This window comes from Seriola lalandi, unplaced genomic scaffold, assembly GCF_002814215.2.
Source record: "Seriola lalandi dorsalis isolate HSWRI2012SDOR001 ecotype SW California unplaced genomic scaffold, Sedor1 jcf7180002051200, whole genome shotgun sequence".
In the NCBI taxonomy this organism is placed as follows: domain Eukaryota; kingdom Metazoa; phylum Chordata; class Actinopteri; order Carangiformes; family Carangidae; genus Seriola; species Seriola lalandi.
In genome coordinates, this window is record NW_019521753.1 from 134819 (window position 1) to 152934 (window position 18116).

Below are 18116 nucleotides of genomic sequence, written 5' to 3' on the forward strand. Positions count from 1 at the left end.
CTGTCTACTGCCATGTGCTCTAAATGCTTTTTCACTTTTAAAGTCTTTTCACATAAACTCAGACATAACTGTGTGCACATGAAAGGCAGCTCTTATTTTGTCATAGGTAATTATTCAGTTTATGTCAACTGAAATAAAGCAGCATTGTCACAAAAGAAAGCAGGCATTACTTCAGAATGTCACTGCACATAAGTGTGTTGTTTGTTACTCTCCTGCAGTATTGATAATGAGGATTTATTATGGCACAGTTGACAATGAATGCAATGTGCATGCGTTAGTGGGAGGGATTATCCACCAAGTAGGGCAAGTGGCTGAGGCTAAGGACTGCAATTCCATCCAGCCTGGTTCATTTCAGTCATCCGCTCAGTGCACAGACGGGACAAGGAGTGCAATTTCAGCGCTGCTTCTTTGTCAAAGCCCCCCAAAAGATACAAAGCTTGAAGTCAAAATGGTAAAGTACGTGCTACAGCACAGCGAGCTGAAATCCGAGGAGGTCCTGTCGGAGTCCGATGCGTCCATGGACCAGCAGGATTTCGGAGAGATGTCCGACTATTCTTTCAGCGACGTTTTATACTCCAAATGTTCCGCAATGGACCAAATCGGCACTTTTATGAAGAACGTACAAGTGCTGCTCGATGCAGCAAATTACATAGAAAATATCGAGAAGAACAACGGAAGTAAGTAAACACGGGCTGTAGGGGATATTACCATGTAATGCGCCGAGCAGACAACAATAGAGGCGAAGGCGACAAAAGACGCGCAGCGGACAGATGAACTGGCCCGTCAGCAGCCAATGATATTTCACCTGCTCCTGAAAAACTATTGTCTAATCGACCTAACACTTTCAAATTATTATCAGTTCACGAGAAGCCGGAAAATTTGCTCATTTTTAAATTCAGGAAGCAAATGCATCGCCAGAAACTGATTTTTATTGCAACAATAGCCTGCAGCTAAATTATCTTATTCCCCTAAAACTGGTCTTTGGCAGACTATGGGAGACTTAATTGAGCAGGCAGGATTTCATGTCATATCATTTTTAACAGGCTTATATGTGCACATCTAGGTTAATACATGTAGACACTGTGGTTTGCGACTCCAAATGTCCCCTTTAATCCTCCATCTCAGTTTCTCGCAGCTCCTCACGATGCTTCCCTTAAAATATCATGTCCATTCAAAAAATGTCGCATTCACGGACCTTCTTGCATCTACAAACGATGTGATTCAGATTTCATTTCCTCTAAACATTTTCAGTTGAGAGCCTAGCTATCATTTTCAGAGGCAGCTGGTGCTGCTTCCTTGTATGTGTTGTTCACATGGTTTCCACATGGAACAAATTGTAAAGTTTTCATTGGTCGGGAAACATGTTCCCAGCGCCAGAGTCACTGCAAATAGCCAATCACACACAGGTTCATGTTAAACGTAGTATGTTACTGGGAAGGAGGGGTCATGGGAACTGTAGGCCTTTTTTAAGCAACAGTAAGAACACAGTACTGTAGAATAGAAAGGAGTTTTGACAAAATATTCTTTCTCATGGCCCACTTTTCTGCTTAATGTGGGCTAAGTACAGATTGGCCAACTCACACAAGATACATAATTACATCATAAATGTCAATCATAGAGTGTATTAATAGGCTATTAATATTTTCCAAAAAGGGCTGTCTGTCTTTTATTTTGTCACATATGAAGGTGTAATGAACAATTTAGGGCAAATGAGGTCGTACCCATCATTGCAAATCCAAGCCTTCATGAAGCTTTTTGCTTGAAGCACATTTTTAAAAAACTGTACTATAAATATTTATATATACATGTAATCCTCTTAATCTTCTTTATCAACAGAATGTGAGCATGGGTATGCTTCAACATACCCTGCAAACCAGACTGCACATCAACAGAAACAACGTAAATTCAAAAACAGGAAATTGGACAATATTCACAATAGGTAAGTAAATTATTTTGAAAAAGGTCCTCAAATGAAATTTAGTCGATGTGAATATGATGTTTGTCTTCATTTATGTATGTGATACAAAAGGCATTTCAAATCCTCTCTGATACACAGTGGTTAATAATAAAATTGTATAATGTGCTGTATTTTGCATTAATAAGACATGTAATCCAGTTTTGTTTCTATATTTATAATTTCAACAGGTCAGCACACAATGAACTTGAAAAAAATAGGTGAGTAAAACAAGACTGAAGAGGTGATTTGTGTGCATGTCTATGATTAAACAGACAGTAGTGAAAGGCCATGAAAAAGGAACAAGATGTAATAGTGAGAGGTTGAAATAAGGGAAGTCATCATAGAGATTCCTACATCTGTCTGCCTTCAACTTTTGTTACATATGTGTGACAAGTTCACATTGTACTCATGCAAAAGTTGTACCGTAGCAGGAGAAAGATGCAGTCTTTAAACTGCTGTAGCTACACAGGGAGTTTATCTCAAGCACCAGCAGGCTCAAAATGGAGCTTCAAGCTGATAAAACCCAAAGCCTTCTCCATTCTGCCATGTTTGCATATTTTGATGCTATGCTAAACATGTTGACCATACCATTTCACAACGAGATGTACCGTAGCCCTATAATTCAGCTTATCACCACAGAACTACCAGAAAGGGCGTTTTTATCAACAACTAGAAATTCTCCTCCTGTATACGATAGCATTTTGCAAGGCAAATAAAAGGGAGGTGTAATGCAGCCTCAGTAGCAGCACTGTTCCTGGAGGACATGCAGACATTTCCCCAGTCAGCAAACGGGAACCGTCTGTTTCCAGACAACAGGGCTCCTTCCTGAGAGATTCTCAGCTGCAAATCCAACAGCAGCTTGCTTCTATAGCTCCAGGATGTGGCAGCCTCTGCTTTGAGGGGGAAACAAATGTCACGACACATTTATCCTAAAATTAAATGTCCAGCCATGTGTGGGAGAATCTTAGCTCAAGTGATGAGAGAAAGGGCATTTTCTAGAGGAATGCTTATTTCGTATTGTACCTTTTTCTTTTTTCTTACAAAATGGTGGCCAACGCAGGGAGAAGAGATGACATCACAACTTGACCTACATTTTACTCCATTATTTGAAAGGATAGTGAGTGTCCTTTGCCAGTTTCTGCATTCATTCAGACCACAGGCCCAGAGGCCTTGGTAGATCAGAAACACAGCATTGGGCTGACCTCAGCAGCTTTCAAATCTGGGGCCAGACAGATCTATATGTAATTTCAAAAGTATCCGATGGTGTTGCTAACTAGCAACATGGATAAACAGATAAATCAAGTGCCTCAATAATTTGACTGTGACATTGCTAATGACAGATGGATTAATGGTATCATAATTAGAATCAATCAGGACCAATCAAATAGATGTTTGCCTTAACTATTACAATTCTAATCAAATTGGATTAGGAGGAAATATCATAACTGGACTAATCAGGATCAGTGCAGAGGACTAGAATACATTAGCCTGGAAAATTTATCCTCAGCTTTGTCATGCATATTTACTCTCTCATTCACATGTATGCTGTCTCTAAATGGAAATGACCCTTCTTGATTGTGTCTCCTCCCCCAGACGAGCACATCTCCGCCTGTGTTTGGAGAGGCTGAAGTCCCTCATCCCTCTGGGACCAGACTGCAGTCGGCACACCACGCTGGGATTGCTCAACAAGGCCAAAGCACATATCAAGGTGTGGTAGTCTGAGGAAACCCCTGCAGCAATGAAAACACTAACAAAGCAAATGTGTGTCTCACTCACAGATATCTGGAATTAAGAGTTCTGTGGCCGTTCCCTTGAGTAAAAAACGGTTGATGTTGTATTGACAGCAGATATAGATCTGGAGTACTATAAAGGATGACTTTGATATACAAGGGAGGGTCCATTTCTTTCCAGTGTGAGACCCAGTGTGAATCCATAGTGATGGAAAAGAAAACCTAAGCCTCACCAGTCAATAGTCTGATCCTGTTTTGTATTTTAGAAGAAAATTGTATTCAGTCTCCTAGCTCTCACTCATGGTGGCCAACAGTCTCTGGTTTGCTGCGCTTTACAGATACTCACTGTCCATCAGGTGTGATCACAGCGCAGCTCCACTCTCTACAAAGAAAGCTCAATATTTGGCCTGAAATCCACCTGAACTCTGAAATTCTGTACATCTATGGGTGTGTTAGTTCAACACGTTGTTGCCGGATGAAAAGGTTGAATTGAAATTGCTCCCATTTGTTTTGTAATCATACTTGACTCGGTATAAACACCAGGGAGAGAAGAGGAAGTCTGGATTTTCTACCTCTTATTTGAACTTTTTTGGCTCAGTTAAATGTCTAATGTAAAGATTAAGGACAGTGAACACAGAACTGAGGCCAGTTTGGTGATAAATTGTCACCCAGTTGCCTCACGTCAATACTGGTTAAATGAGATGTACAGAAACAGAGAAGTTAGGGGTTTTCCCAGACACTTCTAAACAGTAAACTGTTTTCTCAGAACTATTAAATGAACTGCACCTTCAGGCACTTTGGCCTCAGCATTAGGACATTGTGGTTGCTTCTCAGTTATTTCAGTTTTTCTTTCCCTTTGAACAAATCACCCTGGAGCTGTTGCCAGGGCTGTCCTTTGCAGGATTTTGAACCCTTGGCAAGTCTTTGATTAAGTCTTGTGTCTTTCACTCTACAGGATAATGTGAGAATAGTGCACTGACTATTGGTCTTGAGGGCACCAGATCTGTCCTAATTGTTAGAGCTGCCTGCCCGAATGGACCACTGAGTGTGTCTGAACTACATGAGACTGAGGATAGGCTCAAATGATTCTGCAGTGTCAAAGCATCCAAGACTCAACACTGTGGCTCCCCCGGTGGCTGCAATCTAAGCCAGACATTTTTTTTTTTTTGAAATATTCGCCTTTCTTGGCCCCAGTTTGTGCAGGCTCCTGCAGTGAGAAGCAGCTGAGGGATGACTGAGGGCTGCAATATGAAAGCAGTCCTGGCAGCAGTCTGTGGGAGTGTATCACAGCGGGGGGTAATGGATAAACACCTATGATGTCAAGTGTTGACTTTGGACCTGCCTGTTTGAAGTCCAGGAAATGTGGCTTCTGAATGCTGCTGTGTTGTATTTTTAGAACCAGAGGCTGTGTAGTAGAGTAAAAGGGTGAAGCAGGTGCAGCCAGCATGAAGCTCACGGCTGCAGGAAGTAAAAAAAAAAAAAAAAAAAAAAAGAAAGAAACACCCTGTATTGTGCTACAGGACAAGCACAGAGGAATGCTACTCTTACTTGTACCAAACTCCATTCAGAACAGGGTCATTTTACTGCTTTTCTAATGGGAAACATTACTCCGGGCTCTCAGCACATGGTTCTAACAAAGTCTCATCTTTTAGAATTTATTCTAGCTCACAAACCTCATGTGGTGTATTTTGGTATAAGAGGGTGACGGTTAAAATAATTACAAAAAGGTTATTGTTATGCAAGCAAATTGGTTTTGGTGTTGTTGTCTGGCTCGCCATATGTTATATTTATGTACGTTCAAACAGGAACATTTTTTTATATCTGGCAAATATTTACACATGGGAGACATTGGAGGAAATGAACCATATTAATCATAATAATAATAATTCATTTTATTTATGGGTGCCTTTCTAAGCACTCATGACACTGTCTAAGACACAAGTCTTTAGTGTTCAGCTGGCTTGCAAATAAAATGTTAGGACTTACTCTGCCACTACCTTCGCATGTATCAGTTTTTTGTTTTGTTTTAATTTATGGCATGATCAGATGTGATTATTGGCATGAAGTGTTTGGTTACTCCCTTCCCTTATGATTACACAGGTTCATAGTGCATCTCCAGGACTTTGGTTTTAGCGTAACCTAATATACTGATAGTGAGCAATTTGTCTATAGAGGCTTTACTCAAAACTAAACAAAAACCAATGACCAAGGTGGGGAAGTTTAAACAAATAAAGTAGAGCTAAGAAGCCAAAAAGCAGGACAGAATGATCTTTACTTTCATTTGTATACTGAAACCCACCCCCACACACAGACACCAGCTATTCCACTATCCAACAAGCAACTTGCTATTCTTGTGTGTTGAATAATTTATTAGAAGGCACGGGGGGGTGGCAGCGACAACTACATATTAACATCGCAGTAGTGCACACCAGATAAGTTCTCCATCCTCTCATGCATATACAGTACTTTGCAGTTAATCATGAGTAGTATTTAGAGAGGTGTCATACACGCACTGATCATCATCATTATCTTTAGGTTTCTACACAACAACAATAAAATTAAGTCTCATGTATTTCCCTCTTTTCAGAAACTTGAAGAGGTGGACCGAAGGAGTCAGCACCAGCTGGAGACCTTAGAGAGAGAGCAGAGACACCTGCAGAGGCAGCTAGCCCAGCTGCAGACTCATGGAGAGAGGGAGAGGGTCCGCACAGAAAGCCTGGGCTCACGGATGGACTCTGATCGCTCAGAGTCTGACAGAGGTTAGTGTCCAAATTTAGGACAAGGGCAGATTTTGTATCATTATTAATGTTTGTAATTTAATCATTTTAATATATTTGTTTAAAATCTGTCACCATATACGGTTAGAAAAGCACAATTTCAAACATTAAGACTTGCATGATTCATAAAATGAATCCATATTCATGTTGGTGTTTTGTTTTGTAATTGAACAGAGGAAATAGAAGTTGACGTGGAAAGCACTGAGTTCTCCCATGGAGAAATGGACAGTGTAAGCACCAGTGGCGCAAGTGACCTGGACGACCACAGCAGCCGGCAGAGCTTAGCCAGTGACGAAGGATACGCCACATGCAGTCTAAAACTGGCCTTCTCTGCTTAAAGCACCAGCCTATACATTCACTTCAGCTGCAGTCTTTTATGGCTTTCACCTCTCCAAGTACCAGCCTACAGCTCCATTCTCCTTCGCAGTTTAGGTTCCCTGTCTTAAGAAGAACCAACCTCAATCCCACCTGTACCTGACAAATGAAACATCTACTCCACCTGAGAACCAGCCTTAAGTTCAACCCAGTCTAAAAGTTTAAAATTGTCTCCTTCCAGAAGTCAAGGGGCTCCTCTACATCAGTCTGAAACATTTTATACATCAGCCTCAAACTTAACTTCTCACCCAATATAGTTTCTTCATTTTTAAAGTTGACTAAACCAATCACCTGAATCTCCCTTTACCCATAGCCAGCTTGAATCACCTGCACTCAATACTGATCCTGTAGAGGACCCACGAAGGGGAAACTCTACCTTTAGTCAAGTTGATCTTCTGAAACCAGCAAAAACACTCACACACAAAAGAAAAAAAAAAAAAAAAACAGTACCAGCTAGAAGCTCACCATTGGGAACGTTTGCTCCATTTGCCTTGTAAAAACATTGCCCTTTTTCTTTGGATAATATATCCAGAAGGCACTTCTTGTCAGTGAACAAGCCAGTGACAAGGGCTACAATGTCTGCATTCCAAAATGTTTATTACACTTCTATAACCTCTGCTTTAGGACCCACAACCATCATTGATCCACGTGGTGTCCCTCTTCTTGACTGAAGCACAGTCATATCCAAACAGGTGGTGTAGTCCACCCTTGTTATTCTAATTTATTTTGCATATGATTATAGTATTTATTTTTGGTATATTTAATTGTACTGTAGCTAGGTCTTGGTCATGCTTGAATGAAAAAAAAAAAAACAACAAAAAAACTGCTGTTAAAATTATTTTTTTCATTATTATTTTTTTAATGTTTACCCAATTACTTGATGTAATTAATCCCCACTGAGGCATATGCAGTGCTACAGGTTTAGTGCATTACTCAGTGGTGTTTTGCTGAAAGAAGGAACCATCTCTTTCACACTGTGCGCATATTCTATTTCATTTTATCTAGACAGTAATAAGCTATCCCGCACTTGTCCAAGTACAAGGCTCAAGCAATAACGCGTCTAGTTTTTATCATATCTTTAATCTTTAATGTTGGCTGTGTTTATGACACACTTCTGTCCGTCCAACACCAAATTACGGTTTGCTAGTTCTCCACTTGCTCCAGTAGTGGTATCAGTTATTAACAATCAACAGTAAAAATGATTGTAATTGATTAAAAAGAAAAAAAAAAGCTATGGTGCATGTGTATTGAATGTAGCCTTTCTAATCATGTTGTAATGTGCTTTGGATTGAAAAGTCTTATACAAATGTCTGTAGCATGAACAACATACACACTACAGAATACTAGTTTTGGTTTATACTTAAATGTTTAATACAGTATCTTTTTTGTATTGTAGCAGAAAAAGTACAAGTTTGAATCCTTGAAATTAGGAGACTTCCCACTAATTCAATGTATATTTGACACATAGAATTGCACTGCTGACCTGTTGGAATCCATGAAACCAAATAAGACAATATGACCATCACCATTTCAATATGACCATGTATCTGCATTTTTCTGGTCCAAGTCCTAAGTAGATCACCACCAAATTGTGTCTTAACATGGGTATGACTCTTGCACAAAGTTCCTTGTTACAGGTCTTTTCTCCCCCCAACCTGTTTGGGAAACTATAAAATGCACTATGAAAAAGACTTTTGTTAAGGAAGTACGTTGAAGCACACCCCAGAATGTTTTCTCTTGTGCTTAATCAGCCATCCAAGGTGACTTTTTTGCAAAACATGTGCTGCTGGTCCCCTGCTAATACTTTGTTACAGTTCCTGACAACTGTCCCTGGAATCTTAATAAACCTCTTCTACCCAGACATTACCATTATTGTCTTTTTTTGGTAAGCCTACCATTATTATTCAGATAATAAACTTGGGTTTCTTGCATTACACTGACATATTGTAATTGTTTCCCGGCGTTCATTTTGTTAAAAGAAAACACAGGTTTCTATCAGGTCTTCAGTTAACATAGTCCATTAAACATCCTGAACTAACAAAGTCGAACATCTCAAACAAAAAACTCATAGAACTTCAATGGAAAAATGGGTTGTATTTAAAGTTGCAGCGTGCTGCTCATGACATGGATTTATTAATAATGATACAAGTCTTTACTGCCACCTACAGGGCCTGACAGAACCACAATGAAAAGGTCATGTAAAAACAGCCCAAATGCGGTGGAGGCAACTCTTTAAAAAACTGAAAAGGTAACAATGTTTATTTCACTGTTATATATACAGAAATTAAAACGTAAATTCAGCCATCTCAAATCAACGCCATTATCAATGTTCAGACACACCAAGAACTGGTCAGTATTTAAAATCCAGCCATAAATGTTCACACTAAAACTACAGGTGTATTTTTATACACATTTTAGCAAGTGTTTGGCCTCGGTGGAAGCTGGACAAAAACAGCAAACTTTTCGGCTTTTCTAAAACACAGCTTCCTGTTCTTACATAACAAGTGACCTTGTCCAAGTGCAGGGAAAAATGTTTTTTCGTTGTACCCACATAATATATAAGGAAAACTACATCAATATTTCAAACAATGGTGTGCAAGCAATTCCTTTCAAAGCTTTCTTTACTTGAGAAACTTAAATCATGTATAAACACAATGGAAAGCACTGATATAGCTAGTATACAGTGAATTTTTATGTACAGAATATATTAGGTCATTGGGGCATTAGATGTCTGACATTGTACTTTGATGTGTCATGGTACTGGGTCATAGGCTTGTCTGCAATACCACATGTTCCCACTCCCACCTTTCCATTTACGCTTTCTGGAGATGCAAATATGCTCCTCTTTACCTACAAAAAACAGAAAATCAATTATTAATGGTTACAAATGTTCAACTTTAGCATGCAGTGTGACAGACAAGAGAGGGATGATGTAAATTAAAATTACATATCACTGAAACATTCATGCAATTGTGTGAATTAGAGGTTTTAGAGGTAGAGTACAAGACCAGATCACAAGATCTTGTGACTTAATGGTGTTCTTGTTTTGTCAGTTGTCTTTTTAAAATATTCTATTTTCACAGAGCTGTTGCCCGGCTAATTTAAATGCAATCCCATTGTGGGATTTCACAACTATGCACTGCTGTGGGATATAATATCAAGCAAGAAATTAGACATCTACAGAGTATAACCTTTGTCCACTCAAATAAATTCAGTCCTCTAAAAAAACAGAAAACTTACCTGTCCTTTCTTGTTCTTTGAGTAGGCTTTGTTGTTGAACTGTTGCCACTTTGACTTTTGTTCCTCCCTCTCTTGCTCCAGCTCCTTCATCCTCTGTACCTTCTTCTGGGCTTTTTTCTTCTTATACTCTCTCTGTTCTGCTATTTGCTCTTTCCTAAAAAGACAGACAAGGAGAAACATTAGTCCTGAACAATCCTATTCATGATGTATAATTACAAACATGTTGTTATGGATATGAAATCTACTTGTTGCTGTTGAAGAAGTTTAGGTAATCTATGCACATGCAAGGTGTCTCCACTGTGTGTATGTGTCTAGAAATTTGTCCCAGAGTCCATTTTTAATCAGTCAATCAAAGTAACAAAAACTCAAAGGCCCTATTGCGTGTAAAAATTCCAAGATTATTTCCAACCAGTGAGGACTAATAAAGCAAGGTGTTGTAGGTGAATACTACATATACTGAATACTACTCCACTAGCTGGTGCTTACTTCGTAGAATTACACTCATACAATTTAAAAAGGAGCTGGTCATAATTATAAAGACCAAGGTCTACATGAGACAAAAAAAAAGGTTAATTAAAAATCTAGGTATGGTGTAGTACAACAGAATTGTAAGTGCCCTGATGTTTCGAGCTACGTGTTCTTGGTGGATATCTCATTAAAATTTCAGAAGGGAGCTACAGTTTGTGGACCTTTATTTTTCTTTCTCATGTTGTTTCATTAGTCCAGCACCTTTTCATGTTTTGCAGGATGTGTGCATTTACTACTTTTTTAGTGTGCTCTGTTGCCCATGAGTGAAACCAACCAAGCTTCCAATTACTACCAATTATGGCTCACACAAGGCAAGTATAGATAAAGACTGCTCATATATTTTGATTCAAAATGTTAATAAGCATGATTTAAGCACAACGAGAGAATGTTTTTTGTACATACTTTGATTTGGGCTTCATACTTCCATCCTCATCAGAGCGTCTCCCCTCCTCTGCTGCTTTGAGGTTCTGCAGAGGGATCACTTCAGCATTCCCGTATCCACTGAAGGTAACAGCTGCAGTGCCGTTCTCTCGGTCTATCTCCTCAATCTCAGCCTCATACACCCTGCCAAAAAATCACGTCTGTAAGCAGGTGAGTATGAGCCAAAGACTCAAGCTCTACTTAAGAGGCAAAGTTTAAGAATAATATATAATAATTTATGATAAGTGAATATGTTGCACATGCGAACATTAGATATTATCAGAGCATTTTCTATGAACATCCCTCAAGAATGTTGTTGCCCTTAAGTTCAAACATGCATGAAGTTGTGTTCCAATTCATCTCAAGAACAAAATGCACTAATTATCTGACTACAATTAAATGTATTCATGCTTTTGTCCAAAGTAATGTATTTTGTCTTAAGTGACATACAATCTCAGAGACCTAAGATAAACTATTAATATGAATTGACAGAAACTAATCCATAAAATCATTACTCTAATTGTAGTGCTATAAGGCATGTGGTTGCATGTAATGTTTTCATGAGAAGAGGCTGGTGACACTCACTGTCCATCCTGACTCCACACAGCCATACACCTGTCCCCCACTTTCCAGCCATGTTTCAGGGGGACTGTGTCTGACCCATTAGTACTTGAAGCACCATCAGTGGGTTGTGAGGTCAGGAGGTCTTTTGTCAAATCGATGACTTCCTGCGGGATAAAACAATGAAAAAAAGAGTCATGCAGTGTGCAGGCAATTTTCCCCCAGTTAAAGTTTAGTTAGCAATTTTAGTTGTTTATACATCTGAAATTATTAGTCTTATGTCCATGAGAATCCAGAAACCAAGATTTTGCTCAAGATTATTTTGAGTTTAACTGATTAATCAATGTCTGCAGAATACCACAAAATACTTGGAAGAAAAAAGCTGATGAGCTCTTCAAATGTTATCTTGTATGACCAAAAGTCCAAATAAAAGACCAAATCCAGCAATGTTCAGTTTACTATGATACTGTGACAAACAAAACATCAAATCACCATAGGAGGAACAAGAAACAGCAAATATTTGACATTGTCCAAAAAAATTAATATTCAAAAGATTTGTTTAATTTTGTCGATCGACAAATTGATTCGTTGACTAATAATTGCAGCTTCTATACTTTTGATGTGTCTCATTCACACAGACGAACAAACCTGCAAGTCTTTCTGGAGTTTAAGGAGGTCTTCATTGTCTGGGTCGGTGGATAAAGCAACTTCTACTTGCTGCAGCTGAGCTTTGTAACTGCTTAGCTGTTTCACCAAGTCGTCTGACATCTGTGTGAGAACAAAAAAAGCTTTTTTTGTTGTTGTTGGAAACCTTGGCTAGCTGTATTAGCACATATTCGATTAGCAAGAAGTAAACATCTTCGGTTAGTCAGCTAGCTTACATTAGCATTAACGTAATCACTCAAATTGCTTGTGTAACCTATATTACACCTATATTGAGTTAAACATAGGCTAGTCAAAATCTACATGAAAGATGTTGTAAGATGTTATAACATTAACGTTAGCTTCAAACGGCTAGGAAGATCCCTCGGCCCTCGTTCATCGACGTAAATTTACCGTACGGCGGCTAAGTTACTGCTAGCTAAGAGTGGCTGAGGGGAATCGCAAAACAAAGAGTAATCTTACCTCCGTAAAAATGCTCTTGACCAATAAATACAGTTAGCATTCAAATTTCCAACTCGATTATTTGCCAAAAACGACTGCTTAGAAGAACAACAGTCCGCTCGACGTCCTCCGGAACACAAATACGCAAACGGAAGCCCGTGGAGGACTTTCTCGCGATAACATGGCATCTTCTTCTTATCTGGGTTTTAAAGGCAGCTTGCATCCTAAATGTTGCACTGCTGCCACCTTCTGGAGTCAGGTAACTCCTAGCGTGCAGCATTTCGGATTTTCTTCATCAATCATGTTCTCATTCGGGAATAGTTACACTATTAGGCTACAAGTTCTTCTATATTCATTTATCGTTTTATCGCTTTTTTTCTTCTCGCAGGCTTTATCCAGGTAACTGGCTAATTTGAATGATTCATATATGAGCAGCCAACTCACTCTTTATGCATCATCCATATTTACAGTTTAAGTCAATATCTGTTTTAATCTTACTAAACAAAATATTACACAGGTCTCAGTAAAAAGGGCAATGGAGAACAAAACATAACTCATTTTCTATATGATTCAGACAGCACATTTCAGCAGCAAGTGTTATAATAGCACATGGCACACAGATCTTTGGTTTTGAAGCTAAGCTCTGATAAACAGCTCCCTCAGTGTGTTTGTCTCACAAACGGCATGTGAGCCTCATATACAGTATGTTATGGCTTGTTCTACCACAAATAATGTGGCTGATTGCAAACATAAAAGACAGAGGTTGTAAAATACAACATTGTACACACTGCACCCATAGGTCATGTACATAAAAGTAGATATGGTCACAAGTAGACAAAGGCAGTTTGAGAACCAGTGCCATAGTTCACAAGAAAGAAACAGGTTCACAGATGTACAGATGTGCCTCTCTTCAAACGATACATGTTGCAGGGACGTAGTGCTACAACATTCTAGACTCTGTACTTTAGATTTACTAAATCTAGATTTAGTACTTTAAATATCATTGAATCATTATAGTCTAATAGACTACAGTTATTACTTCTATAAATCAAAAATATTGTTAATGTCATAATCAGCCAATGGTTTCAGATCTGCAAGCAACACCAAATTGCTTTTAAATCTCCAGCAGCATATGAACCCCGCCCATTCCCATTCTCACTGAAGTGGTACAAGCATCACAGATCCTCAGCGTCAGATCAAGCCCATATAAAAGACGTACTCTCCACTTCAGCCACAGCAGATGAAAAGATCTGCCTGAGCCAGCACTATCTACAATGTAAGTCTGTTTTATGAAATGTCTTCCAAGGGACTTAACTGCAAGTTTTCAGTCTAAAAAGGTTGGTGGATGAAGAATTATTTTTTAAAGAATAGATGTATTTTTAAAGTTTCTGATGTGGGAAACTGGGAATAAATCAAAGTTCACTTTATTCCCTTAATTATTTTTCATTTTGGTCTTTTAATATAAAGAAACATATCTTGTAATTTTTCTCTGACGATATCAATGTTCTCACTGCTAAAGAGGAAAGAAGCAACAGTATTTTCCAGTCAACAAAATGAAGAGACTCAATCTTCTGATGCTGTGTTCTTGAATGGATGCAATTAATACACTGCTGGCAAGCAAAGCTTCCGAGCCTCCTCACAGAGCACTGTTCGGACATTATCGACACCACAGCTCATCCTGATGGGTTGTTTTATCTTCACCAGAGAAAATGAGACTTTGTCTGTCAGGCACCCTTATACTGTGCAGACCTCTGTGCCTCTAACGATCCTGGTTGGTATCCTCATCCTGCTAACTGTCTTTGGCAATGTCATGGTAGTAATTGCTGTGATCACAAGCCGAGCCCTGAGAGCACCTCAGAACTTGTTTTTAGTCTCTCTGGCATGTGCAGACATCCTGGTTGCCACCTTAGTGATGCCATTCTCTTTAGCGAATGAGCTGATGGGTTACTGGTACTTTGGTAAAGTGTGGTGTGAAATCTACCTGGCTTTGGATGTGCTCTTCTGCACCTCATCCATCGTTCACCTGTGTGCCATCAGCCTGGACAGATACTGGTCCGTAACTCAAGCGATTGAGTACAACCTGAGAAGGACACCACGCAGGATTAAATGCACAGTCTTCATAGTTTGGGTACTGGCTGCCATCATTTCATTCCCACCGCTTATCACAATGAAAAAGAATGAGGGGAACAAGGACAGCCCTGATTGTAGAATTAATGAGGAGAAATGGTACATTTTATTCTCCAGCACAGCCTCCTTCTTTGCACCCTGCATCATCATGATTATGGTTTATGTTAGAATCTACCAGATTGCCAAGAAAAGAACAAGAGCCTCGCCAGGTGAAAGGCAAAGAGAAAATGGCAACTTAGAGGACACAAAGTGTGGTCTGGACCCCCTGGAGAGAAAAGACAGAGGAGGGAGGGAAGTGGAAGAGGGGGACGGCAGAGAAATCAATGGGTTCGACATGGAGGAAGAACCCTCCTCTTCGGATGGGAATGAAACCATGCTATGTTCCCTGAAGAAAAAGAGGGGTCTAAGGACAGTCAAAGTGGCTCAGGTGAGGCCTGGAGAAACCTCTCCAAAGCCAGATGTGCAGCCCTGTGTGAGGGTGAGCAAGTGGAAAGGAAGGCAGTACAGAGAGAGGCGCTTCACATTTGTTTTGGCTGTGGTTATGGGAGTGTTTGTTCTCTGCTGGTTCCCCTTTTTCTTCACATACACACTTGCTGCTTTGTGTCACCTCTGCTGCGAAGGACTTCCAGAGACACTGTTCAAAATGTTTTTCTGGTTTGGTTACTGCAACAGCTCACTAAATCCTGTTATTTACACTATCTTCAATAATGACTTCAGGAGGTCTTTTAAAAAGATCCTTTGCAAAACAAACAGAACAGGCTTATGAATAAGGTTTTTGTGCATGAACTTCAAAAACTGCATTGTTGGTCCTTTACATTAAGGCTCAAAGCCAGTGTAAATATTACATTAAAATTATGTTAGAAGATGTTTATTGAATGTTTGAAAAATGTGAAATGTAGCATATACTACTCTTCTGTTTTGACATTTTGTGTAATTCCATGTCAGTAAATATTTGTTTTGCAATATAAAAAAATCTCAAATGTACAATTTGTTTTACAGCTGGTATTCCGCCGTGATAACCTGTGAGTTTACACTTTGACACTGTACAACTGTGATAACATGGGTGATATGTCTTCTTCTACGTCTGTGTGTGTGGTTTTTTTTTTATCTACAATCTGTCATGCTTCGGGTCCTAGTGCGATAAAATTTAAAGACCGACTGAAAGGAAAGAAAATTGTGAAAATGAAAAGAATAATGTGGGTAATAGAAAAGGCAGATGTCTAAAGCTCATATCACAGCACATGCAAACTGCATTTATCAGCTCTTCAAACTGACAGACCACAATGTAGTTCAAGAAAATGTTTACTCATATTTGTTATGCAATATTTTATAAATACTGTAAATCCACTGAAATGTCAACAGTGTGTAAACAAACCTGGCAAATTATTTTATCATGACTGAAAACAAATTATGTACAAGAGAAATGGAATGTCAAAATGGATGCATGTTATTTGGAAAATAAACCTCTCCCTGCAATAGTCATCAGAATAAAAGAAAAGACAGATTTAGAAAAGCAAATAATCGTAAATGCTACAATGCTATTGCAAATCAAATATCTTTGTACAACAGTACAAACAATACCAAGAGCGCATGACAGCAAATTGTACTCAAAAATATATTCCCACCCCACACCCTATCTCGTTCTCTCATAACAAGCACAAGAACAAGACAATTATATGAAGAGAAAATTATGCCTAGGAGGTACGGGTGGCACAACAATACTGAATGCAGTTTAACATGAATTATGGCCCTTCATATCAGGATATCATTAAATCCTCCCCTGGAGTCAAACAGAAATCGTGCAGTGATAGAAATATGAGTGGCTGCTGCAAATTACACTGTGAGGTTAATATCCGCACAAGCTTATCAATGTGTCGTGTTCCTTGATTTGGTCTGTTATCAACGTGCCCCATCTCTTCTCCTTTTTAGCACAGTTTTCACAGCACTATAACCTTTCTTCAACAAATAGACTTTTTGACCAGTATCAGTATGTGAATCTCAAATAAAGTAAATGCATCATCCATAATTGTTTTAACTTAGCAAACATTTCCACCAACAACCTCTCATGCATACAGCAAATAAGTGATTCCCATGACTTGGTCTCTGGGACTCTAGAGTTTTGAGATTCCTGTGGTACACATGTTTGGGTTTAACCATGTCCCTGAGTCTTTAAATACAACATCCAGTATTTACCACAGATGGTAGACTGCTGATAGTGTTCCCACGAACAATCTGACAAAACCTTGGTATTAGAGGAGTTATGGCAACAAGAATTTATGGAGGATGAATCTTTTTGATTATAAGGCTTTGTTGGAGCACTGATGCTGACAGTTGGTATCGATACGTTTAAACAGCACGGGACAAATGCGTGTCATAACATGCCATAGAATGTAAGAAAAGTGAAGAACACATAGATTATTATAGCTGTTGGAACATTTCAGCAGGAGTAGCTCTTTGTATTAATACTGAGCGATCGACATTATGTATGTTTACTACCATAAAATATTTGCAAGACAATCCTTCATATATAATATAACATTTTTACCAGGCACACCAGTATGTCTTAAAAGATTGAACTGCAGAGATTGCCTTCTGAATGCATCATTTAATTAAAATGACAACCATATTGGATGCATACATTAAAGTTTTTTTAAGCATATGCTCACCAAAAAAGATAGAGAGATGAAATGCCAAAATACCCATTACAATCCTAAAAATTCATCAAGAGCTGAAGGGGAAAAAAACAACTCAATGAAAACAGTTGACTTGGCAGTATTTAATGATTAAAATGATGAAACCACAAAAACATTGGTGACATAAAGAATTAATTGTGTTAATGAATGCTGTCAAATGTATCAGTGAATTTAGTTTTCAGTCTCCTGCACCTCACTCCACATCAATGTAAATTACAGTTGGTTACAAACTCTAAACAGTCGGTTACTTTAAGGATTGCTATTCTCAGCGTGTACGCCCGCACACGTCCATTTTCGCTGTCTGCTGAGACAATGATTTATTTCCCCCTCTAAAGGCCACTTCAGAGCGTCACGATTTATGCTTGTGACACCACAGCTATTAAAACTATGCTTTATAAGCTGCCTCTGGCAGGAGTTCCCATAGCTTTCACACAGCTCCTGAGTCAGTCCTCTCCATTTACCTCTAATTTCTCCTGCCTACAACACAGTAAGTGCTTTTTAAAGCTGCTTGTCATGTCTCTCAAAAAGGTTGGTAAACTTAAAAGACCAAAGAGAGCAGGCTGCATCCCAGACATACAAAGATTGTCGAGGCAGGGTCGCACAG

At 39.0% G+C, this 18116-nt stretch overlaps 3 protein-coding genes across 3 annotated transcripts; 2 read left to right on the forward strand and 1 right to left on the reverse strand.

Annotated features, from left to right (window-relative positions):
- Nucleotides 1-310: 310 nt before the first annotated feature.
- Nucleotides 311-8700, forward strand: LOC111649553 (max-interacting protein 1-like). Its single transcript, XM_023399307.2, has 6 exons — nucleotides 311-677; nucleotides 1837-1939; nucleotides 2146-2175; nucleotides 3551-3665; nucleotides 6275-6446; nucleotides 6639-8700. Exons 1-6 carry the CDS (start codon nucleotides 449-451, stop codon nucleotides 6800-6802), a joined length of 813 nt encoding a protein of 270 aa, XP_023255075.1. The 5' UTR covers nucleotides 311-448; the 3' UTR covers nucleotides 6803-8700.
- A 213-nt stretch (nucleotides 8701-8913) lies between these two features.
- Nucleotides 8914-12870, reverse strand: smndc1 (survival motor neuron domain containing 1). Its single transcript, XM_023399308.2, has 6 exons — nucleotides 12714-12870; nucleotides 12237-12356; nucleotides 11613-11755; nucleotides 11010-11171; nucleotides 10080-10233; nucleotides 8914-9689 (listed from the first exon to the last, which is right to left on the reverse strand). Exons 2-6 carry the CDS (start codon nucleotides 12354-12356, stop codon nucleotides 9552-9554), a joined length of 717 nt encoding a protein of 238 aa, XP_023255076.1. The 5' UTR covers nucleotides 12714-12870; the 3' UTR covers nucleotides 8914-9551.
- Nucleotides 12871-13939: 1069 nt separating this feature from the next.
- Nucleotides 13940-15900, forward strand: LOC111649551 (alpha-2A adrenergic receptor-like). The gene has a single exon (XM_023399304.2). The coding sequence runs from the start codon at nucleotides 14374-14376 to the stop codon at nucleotides 15583-15585; it is 1212 nt and encodes a 403-aa protein (XP_023255072.1). The 5' UTR covers nucleotides 13940-14373; the 3' UTR covers nucleotides 15586-15900.
- The last annotated feature ends 2216 nt before the right edge of the window (nucleotides 15901-18116 follow it).